The 10,165-nt window shown below is 40.6% G+C and overlaps 1 protein-coding gene across 1 annotated transcript; it reads right to left on the reverse strand.

Moving 5' to 3' along the window:
• Positions 1 to 2,348: 2,348 nt before the first annotated feature.
• LOC132397729 (solute carrier family 25 member 53-like) lies at positions 2,349 to 3,218 on the reverse strand. The gene has a single exon (XM_059976494.1). It carries the CDS (start codon positions 3,216 to 3,218, stop codon positions 2,349 to 2,351), a length of 870 nt encoding a protein of 289 aa, XP_059832477.1.
• Between the last annotated feature and the right edge of the window lie 6,947 nt (positions 3,219 to 10,165).

The raw sequence follows: 10,165 nt of genomic DNA on the forward strand, positions 1-10,165 counted from the left end.
TTTTAAGAGATTTTTGGATAGGTACATAAGCTTAGAAAAATAGAGGGCTATGGGTAAGCCTAGAAATTTTTAAGGTAGGGGCATGTTCGGCACAACTTTTTGGGCCGAAGGGCCTGTATTGTGCTGTCGGTTTTCTATGTTCTGTGTTCAATGTTTCTATGTTCTATATCTGACTGCCCAAAGAATTTCATCTCCGTCTTATATTAGCCTCACCGTGTTGGCTTGGAAACTATATTCCAAACTGGCGTGTGTACAAACTCGGTGAAGACCACGACAACAAAGCAGCATCACTGCCCTGCCTCCTTTCAATCTCTCACCACAATTCTGCACTTTTCCTCCAGTAAACTTTAAGAAGGAGTGAAGCTAATCTTTAGAGCAATCAATTTGCACTCCAGAACCAAAGTTGCTCAAAGCTTAATGTTCAAGCTGCAGGGGCTGGAGTGGATCCTGGGCAAGGATGGTACTGTTTTAACTTGATGTAAATTTTGATGTAGATTTCGATCATCTGCCAATCTGTATAACATCGCTCTCCAACAAAATGTATTCTCAGCAATACCCTGGAATGAGTTGAATGCTGGCTCTCTGTGAAGCCAAGTTTCATCATTGTCTTCAATATGCCAGCACAGCCACTGGTTTACTGAGAAAAAGCATGTCTGAAGTTAAGTCCTCAGATCTGGCACAGAAGTCATAATGTATCAGGCAGCAATAATCCTGCTGTGCTTCTGAGACTTGATCTGCTGATATTGGTGTACTACAAGGCAATGGAAAGATGCAATCAAAGTTTTCTGCAAAATCTTTGAACTTTCACTCAAAGAATACGAGCGGTGATTGATAAGTTCGTGGCCCAAGGTAGAAGAAGTCCATTTTAGAAAACCTAGCACATTTATTTTTCCTACAATTACACACTTAGTCCAGCGGTCGTGGAGCATATGGATCCCTTCTTTGTAGAAGTCGGCATCTTGGACCTCCAGAAGTGGTCCACAGCATGGGGTGATTGATAAGTTTGTGGCCTAAGGTAGAAGGAGATGTGTTATTAACTTCAAACTTCCCACATTTTCACGCAAAGAGTGGAACTGCATGTGCATGTAACAAGAGCTGTATAACTCACCTCCTTCTATCTTGGGCCATGAACTTAGCAATCATCCCTTGTAAGTGAAACAACATCCATGATCTCTCCTAGGCTGGCTTCCCCAGAAGAGAGGACCTTATTATATTTGGTCAGCAAGATTGAGCAGGTTATTCACATGGCTGACCTCAGTCCCCTCAACACTCTGTTCTTAGTTCTGTCACATGAGATTACCAGGTAGACAAGAGATTCAAGAATATGTTGAAAGAATCCTCAAAATAGTGTAACATTTCCACTGTTAGAAATCTTTGGCCCATGATCATGTACAGTAGAGATGGAGCATTTTGATAGTACTGGGAACCTCAAGGGCATGACTTGGGGCCACACACAACCCTTGTGTGAATGGCAGAAGAAGTACGTCATCCATGAACCAGCCACCCATTAATTGGGGGGTTGCTGGGTGGCATGTCCTAAAGGGCTGGAAAGGTCTGTTCGGCACAGTGTCTCAATGAAAAAATACATAAGGGACTGAGAAATAAAACTGTATCATTTGTAATGCAGACATACTACTGGTACAGTTATTCAAACAGTTTGGCCATTGTAAATTTGCACAGTTATGCAGTATGGGAAAGTGAAGTTAACACCAGAAATTAACATTACAAATTAACATCATGTACAAGAGTATTGGTAAGTACAGGGCAGATGTTAAGCCGAGTGGAGTTGACAAAAAGTGTGGGAGATGCAAAGGGCATCTCCTTTCCTACAAACGTCAGGATATCACAGACACACAGGCCATATTCTAATGTCCAATTAAATTTAGGATGAAGTATTTCCCAACATCATTCGGTATTGCAGTCTACACGTTTTTGAATATTTGTTATTCTGGTGCTTCTGTGAACCTGTTTTACAGTTTTATTTTATTACAGGTAAAGAAGAACCTTTTTTTTGTCCATGTAGATTCATCAGCATTTTTCTGATTGTAATTTCCTGTTTCCATTTAATCATGCTATTGTACCTCCTAACTTCGTATTTTCTGTGAACATGCGTATACAGTTCTAGAGAATTTTAGGACTCTGCGATGCCTTTAAGAAACCATGAATAATAGTGATTAATCCCCATGTTACGCAGGACCTCAGTATAATCGGAACCACTCCGGTAAACATACAAGAAACTTTGGGCATAAGATGCCCAGAAGTCTTTGACAAAATTCTATTGTTTCCATTTCATCATGTCATTATGCCTCCTAACCTTGTATTTTCTGTAAATGTGAGTATACAATTCTCTACATTTTTGGACTCTGCGTTGCCTTTAAGAAATCATGAATAACAGTGGTTAATCCCCATGTTATGCAGGACCTCAGCATAATCAGGGAACCACCCCTGTAAACATACAAGAAACTTCGGGCACGAGATGCCCAGAAGTTTTTGACGAAATTCCAAAGGTTAATTTTCTCATGTCTGATCTGAGCCTGTATATTTGAAATCACGGCACTGAGTGGATATAAAATAAAACACACCATCATTCCATTGAAGCTTCCAGAGACAAATGCAGAAATCCCACTGGGAACATCTTTATCCAAGAGCAAATTCTTAATTGGATCTTTGAAAGAGAAATAAAGTGTGCAGCCTATGCCATTCCTCAATACAATGGGGATGAAGCCTTGGTAGTACCCAAGTTGTAACTTATCCTTAAAAATATAGGAATTAAACAACTTTAGGATACTTTGGATATTAGGAAGTTTTCCATCTTTCCTGTGGTCTTGAAGAATATTTTGGACACGTTCAAATGGAGTCAACACTAGGGCTTCCATAGTTCCAGATAATGATCCTGCAATGAAGTGATGGTACATAGTTATATTCTTAGGATTCATGCTCTCAATGATGCTGTCATAGGTGCCAAACAACAATGTGCCTTGGATTGTTTTAGCTAGAACAGGTGGGAGAATTCCTCTGTAAAACCTGAGGAAACCTTCTTGACGGAGTTGAGCAAAAGCTTTTCGGATAATGAAACCATGAATTTGCTGCCGAAAAATTGTCTTGTGGATTGGGAATGTCAGAACAGTAGCAAAACAGCTAGAGGTTGCTCCAATTCCACAGTTCCTTAGTGAGGTTAGCACTGAACTGGTGGCTGAATCATCAGGGTTCTCTTGCATTTTTACTTCTGTAACAAACAAACAAATTTTTTGATGCACAAATGTTTACAATGTACCAGCTTTACTTCATACATATTGTACTCTACAATATAGAAACTAAACAATATATTAATAGAAACATAGAAAACCTACAGCACAATAAAGGACCTTTGGCCCACAAACTTGTGCTGAACATGACCTTACCTTAGAAATTACCTAGGGTTACCCTTAGCCCTCTATTTTTCTGAGCTCCATGCACCTGTCCAGGAGTCTCTCAAATGACCCTATCGTATCCGCCTCCACCACTGTTGCTGGTAGCTCATTCCACGCACTCACCACTCTTTGCGTAAAAAAACTTATCCCCGACATCTCCTCTGTACCTACTTCCAAGCACCTTAGAACTGTGCCCTCTCGTGCTAGCCATTTTAGCCCTGGGGAAAAGCCTCTGACTATCCACACAATCAATACCTCTCATCATCTTATACACCTCTATCAGGTCACCTCTCATCCTCCATTGCTCCAAGGAGAAAAGGCCGCGTTCACTCAACCTATTCTCATAAGGCATGCTCCCCAATCCAGGCAACATCCTTGTAAATCTCCTCTGCACCCTTTCTATGCTTTCCATATCCTTCCTATAGTGAGGCGACCAGAAGTGAGCCCAATACTCCACACCTCTAACCTTCGTGTCATCAGCAAATTTACTAACCTATCCCTACACTTCCTCATCCAGGTCATTTATAAAAATCATGAAGAGTAGAGGTCTCGAAACAGATCCCTGAGGCACACCACTGGTGACCGACCTCCATGCTGAAAATGACCCGTCTACAACCACTCTTTGCCTTCTCTGAGCAAGCCAGTTCTGGATCCACAAAGCAATGTCCCCTTGGATCCCATGCCTCCTTACTTTCTTGATAAGCCTTGCATAAACCTTGTCAAATGCCTTGCTGAAATCCATATACATTTGTGAATGTTTTACTTGTTTTACATTTCTTATCAAGTCATATTTTCTGCTAATTAGCATCTTCCTATAGAAATTTATTTACATAACCAAATTTCTTGCAGTTTGACTTGATATAAAAAGAATGAAATTTGCTCTAAACAAATTTAATTTTTTAAAAAAGTTAATTCATAAATGCATTGACCTAGAGGCAAAATTCACCAATTTACAGCAAACACTGGATATCACTTGAGCCACATTTTTAGTTCTTTATCGCAGTTTAGACCAGATGTCTGCTTCCCATAGCAACTATATAAAAACAGGTCTTTTCCTTCTTCCGAGCAATCCATGGGATTTAAGATGATTTAATCCTCCTCTGGTCTTGTGGGCTCTCAGAGCATTGCTAATGGGAGCAGCAGACAACTAGATCAATCCCCTCTCTGGGATCTTATATGCTATTTTAATTTAACTCTCCTTGGTGTTTCCTTGACATTTCTCTAGTGTTAAAGAAACACACTTTAGTCAGCCACTGTAGTCTCAGCTTTAGTTCTTCAGCTTCATTCCAAGCAACAGCCCAGGCACCATTGTCACATATATTTCTGATTAAGGTCCAGTAAACTGGTTTTCACTATTGCATGCCTTTAACTGATATAAAATTAATTGTGATATATTTTTAAATTAGGTTGACATGTGAATTGTAAACTGTAGATGGCAGTCTTCCCACGCAGTGGATGGATTGTGCCTTGACACTTGTTACATGAATGAACACTGGAGACCCAGAGTGCAATGGTAGTAGAAATTAATGAACATAACAAAAAAAAACGAGTAAGAATAGACAAATTTACATTGAGATCAAACCTGGATGATCCATCACTTCTCGCTCTCCTCCCTAACTCTTGACTTGCTTATTGAAAGGAATAAAGAGTTGACCATTTGTGCCGAGACCTTTCATCATGGCTGATGATAGGTCTCAGCCCAAACATTGACTCTTTATTCTGCCTGAATCATTGAGTTTCTCCAGCAAATTTTGTGTGTTACTTCGGATTTCCAACATCTGCAAAATCTCTTGTGCCTTGATTCCCTTGAGGTGCTCATGTCTAGCAATCTCTATCTTGATTACCATAAGTCCATTAAGCATCGGAGCAGAATTGGGCCATTCGGCCCATCAATTTGCTTGCCATTCCATTGTGGCTGACTACTATCCTTAACAATCTCATTCTCCTGCCTTCTCCTCATAATGTTTGACCCCTGACTAATTAAGAACCTAATTACATTTCAATAACGCCACCTCCACAGCTCTCTGAGATAGAGAATCTCAATGATTCACAAAGCTCTGAGAAGAAGTTTGCTGTCATCATTGTCTCTGATGGGTTGTCTCTTCCAAAGTTATGCTTCTTAGTTCTACGTACCCCCAACAGGGGAAACATCTTCACAACATCTGCCCTATTGATTCTCCTCAGAATATTACGTCTCTCATTCTTCAAAACTTCATTGAATGCAAACTCCAACCTTTCTTCAGATGTAAAAATAAGAACATAAGAATTAGGAACAGGAGTAGGCCATCTGTCCCAGCAAGCCTGCTCCACCATTCAATAAGATCATGGCTGATCTGTCTGTAAACTCAGCTCCATCTACCTCCCTTTTCTCCATAACCCTCAATTCCCCTACTATGTAAAAATCTATCTAACTGTACCTTAAATATATTAGGTGAAGAAGCCTCAACTGCTTCCCTGGGCAGAGAATTCCACAGATTCACCAATCTCTGGGAAAAACAGTTTCTCCTCATCTCCGTCCTAAATCTTTTCCCCTGAATCTTGAGGCAATGTCCCCTAGTTCTAGTCTCACCTACCAATGGAAACAACTTTCCTACTTCTATCTTATCTATTCCTTTCAAAATTTTGTATGTTTCTATAAGATCCCCTCTCATTCTTCTGAATTCCAGAGAGTATAGTCCCAGGTGACTCAATCTCTCCTCATAGGTTAATCCCTTCATCTCTGGAATCAACCTGGTGAACGTCCTCTGCACTGCCTCCAAAGCCAGCATATCCTTCCTCAAGTATGGAGACCAGAACTGCACACAGTACACAGTACATCATTGCTGATGACACCACAATTGTAGGCTGTATCTTGGATAATGATGAGTCTGAGTACAGAGAGGAAATTAAGAACCTGGTGGCATGGTGCGAAGACAATAACCTATCCCTCAATGTCAGCAAGACGAAGGAATTGGTTGTTGACTTCAGAAGGGGTAGCGGACCGCACAACCCCATCTACATCTGTGGTGCGCAGGTGGAACAGGTCAAAAGCTTTAAGTTCCTCGGGGTGAATATCACAAATGAGAACTGCACACAGTACTCCAGGTGCGGCCTCACCAGTACCCTATATAGTTGCAGCTTGACCTCCCTGCTCTGGAATTCAATCCCTCTCGCAATGAAGGCCAACATTCCGTTTGCCTTCTTAATAACCTGTTGTACCTGCAAGCCAACTTTTTGCAATTCATACACAAGCACTCCCAAGTCCCTCTGCAAAACAGCATGTTGCAATCTTTCACCATTTAAATAATAATCTGTTCTATTATTCCTTCCAAAGTGAATGATCTCGCATTTACCAATGTTGTATTCCATCTGCCAGTCCTTGGCCCACTCACTATATCCCTCTGCAGACTCTTCACATCCACTGTACAATCTGCTTTTCCACTCAGTTTAGTGTCATCAGCAAATTTTGCTACATTACACTCAGCCCTCTCTTCCAAATCAACAATGTAAATCGTAAATAGCTGCGGGCCCAGCACCGACCCCGCAGCACCCCACTCACCACAGACTGCCAGTCTGAGAAACACCCATTTATACCAATTCTCTGCCTTCTATTAATTAACCAATCCACTATCCAAGCCAATGCACTTCCTCTGACTCCATGCATCTGTATCTTATTTATAAGACTCTTGTGCTGCACCTTATCAAATGCCTTCTGGAAATCCAAGTATACGACATCCACCTGTTTCCATCTTTCCACTGTACTCATTATGTCAAACAGGACCTGCTCTTTCTGAATCCATGCTGCGTCTGTCTAATGGAACCACTGCTTTCTAAGTGTTTCGCTGTTTCTTCCTTAATGACAGCTTCAAGCATTTTCCCACCTACAGATGTTAAGCTAACTGGCCTAAAGTTGCCTGTTTTTTTGCCTACGTCCTTTTTAAAAAACTGGCGTGACATTTGCTGTCTTCCAATCTGCCAGGACCTACCCAGAGTCTAGAGAATTTTGATAAATGATTACCAACGTGTCTACTATAACCTCCGCCAATTCCCTCAGACCCTGAGATACATCCCATCAGGACCAGAGGACTTATTTATCTTCAGGCCCTCTAGTTTGCTCATCACTATCTCTTTAGTGGCAGTGATTTTAATCGAGGTCCTCACCCCCCATTTTGTCCATCATTCTTTGGCATATTAGACATGTCCTCCACCAAGAAGACCGACAAAATAGAGTCGTTCAATGCCTCAGCCATTTCCTTATCACTCAAAATCAATTTCCCCTTCTCGTCTTCCAAGGGATCTACGTTGACTTTAGCCACCCTCTTCCACTTCATTTATTTATAAAAACTTTTGCTGTTTTTATATTTTGTGCTAATTTACTTTCATACTCTATCTTCCCTTTCCTTATTTCTTGTTTAGCTGTTCTTTATTGTTTTTTAAAGTTTTCGCAATCCTCCAGTCTCCCACTACTCTTTGTAACTTTTACACATGAGCTTTTAATTTGATACTATCTTTTATTTCCTTAGTTACCCAAGGCTGCCTCATCCCACACTTACTGTCCTGACTTTTGACTGGAATATACTTTTGTTGAGCACTGTGAAAAATTTATTTGGAAGTATTCCACTTTTCCTCAACTGTCCTACCAAATAGCCTGTGCTCCCAATCCACATTAGCCAACTCCTCCCTCATCCTGTTGTAGTCTCCCTTGTTCAAGCAGAATACACTAGTTCTAGATTTAACTATTCCACCCTCCATCTGAATGCAAAATTCAATCACACTATGATCACTCTTTCCAAGCGGATTCCTGACTACAAGATCTTTAATCTTACCTGTCTCATTGCACAGGACTAGATCTAAAATAGCATTTTCCCTTGTAGGCTCACGAACATGCTGCTCAAGAAAACCATCATGGACGCATTCTATCAAGTCCTCCTCAAGACCAACCTGATTCACCCAATCCACGTGGAAGTTAAAATCCCCCATGACAACTGCTGTTCTGTTCTTACAAGTCTCAGTTATTTCTTGGTTAATCGCCTCTGCCACTGCAATATTTTTAATAGGTGGTCTATAGACAACTCCCCCCAGTGATTTTTTTCCCTTTACTATTCTTAATCTCTACCCAGATGGACTCAACATTCTGCTCCATAGATGTTATATCATCTCTCACAATTGCCCTTACCTCATCCTTAATTAAGATCGCCACCCCACCTCCTCTGTCTTCCTAAACAACTTCATTCCATGAACAAACCCGGTGAAACTTCACAGCACTACCTCCAAAGTGGCAAATGGCACTCGATTTTGTGTACATCATCATTAACCTGTTGTAAGGTGGTCTATGGATTAGTTTGTATGTGTATAGTTGAGGTAAAATATTAACTACGTAATGTAATAGTAGTACATCCCTTACATAGATGCTAAGGCAGAGGAACCTTGGATGACCCAAGAGGTCTTAAGTCAGACAGAAAAAGGAAGTAGATGTACAATTTAGGAAGCTAAGTCAAATGTTGTGGACTGTAAAGACAGAATGAAAGTGCTGAAGCAGGTGATTAGGAAGAGAAAAAAGAGCCCTGAATGTCTTTAGTGTGCATGGTCAAGAATAGTCAATGCATTTTAAATTTATTATTAAGAAGAAGAGTATAACTCAGGAGAAGATAGATCCACCCAAGGATAAAAGAGTGAGTGTTTGCTTGGAGTCACAGCAAGTAGCTAAAGTACTAAATGAGTATTTTGTATCGCTACTTACTGAGGAGAATTAATTTAAGAATAGTGAAAAAAAAGAATGGGGCCTACTAATGTGTTGGAACACTCTGTGATTAAGGACAAAATACTGCTGGGTCTTCTGACAAGCATTCAGGTGGATAAATCCCTACAGTCTGATGGCAAATATCCCAAAATATTGGAAGAAGCAAGTGAGGAGATTACTGGAATTTTGCCAAGAATCTTTGAGTCCTCTCTAGCTACAGGTGAGGTCCCAGAGGAATGAAGTGTAGCAGATGTTGGTCCTTTGTTCAATAACCCAGGAAATTATAGACCAGTGCACCTCATGTGATTGGTAGGGAAGCTATTGAGGAGGATGCAGAGGGATAGAATTTATGCACATTTGATACAGTATGGTCCACTTGCGTACAGTCAAAATAATTTTGTGTGGGTCAGGTAATGCTTTACAAACTTTATTGCTTTTTTTTAAGGACATGACAAATGTGTTTAAAGAGGGCAAAGCAGTGGACTTTAGTGAAGCATTTGGTAGGGTTCCTTATGGTGGGTTGATTCAGAAGATATATGGAATCCCAGGTGAACTGAAAGTTCGGATTTGGAACTGGTTTGCCAGTAGAAGACAGAATAGGAGTGAAAGGCTATTAATCTGGCTGGAGGTCTGTGACTAGTGATGTTCCACAAGGTTTGGTTCTGGGACCTCTGTAGTTCGTAATGCATATCAATGATTGGGATGAAAAGGTAGATGGGTGGCTTCACAGGTTTGTGGTTAATACCAAGATGGAGTTGTGGATGGTGAAAGGAGTATCAAAGAATGTAGCGAGATGTAGATCGAATACAGATATGGGCAAAGAAATAGCAGACCGAGTTTAAAGAATTAATTCAGTTATTTAAAAAAAACTTTAGTTAGACCACATTTGGAGTATTGTGTGCAGTTCTGGTTGCCCCATTATAGGAAAGATGTGTAGAAGGGGGTAAGCAGCAGAAGAGGTTTACTGAGATGCTGCCTGAATTAATGGGTATGAGCTATAGGAAAAGGTTGCACAAATATGGACCTAGAGTATCAG

Source organism: Hypanus sabinus, chromosome 8, assembly GCF_030144855.1.
Source record: "Hypanus sabinus isolate sHypSab1 chromosome 8, sHypSab1.hap1, whole genome shotgun sequence".
In the NCBI taxonomy this organism is placed as follows: Eukaryota; Metazoa; Chordata; class Chondrichthyes; order Myliobatiformes; family Dasyatidae; genus Hypanus; species Hypanus sabinus.

Coding starts and splice junctions, on each gene's coding strand:
- LOC132397729 (XM_059976494.1), bottom strand. CDS start 3,218: ATGCAAGAGAACCCTGATGATTCAGCCACCAGTTCAGTGCTAACCTCA.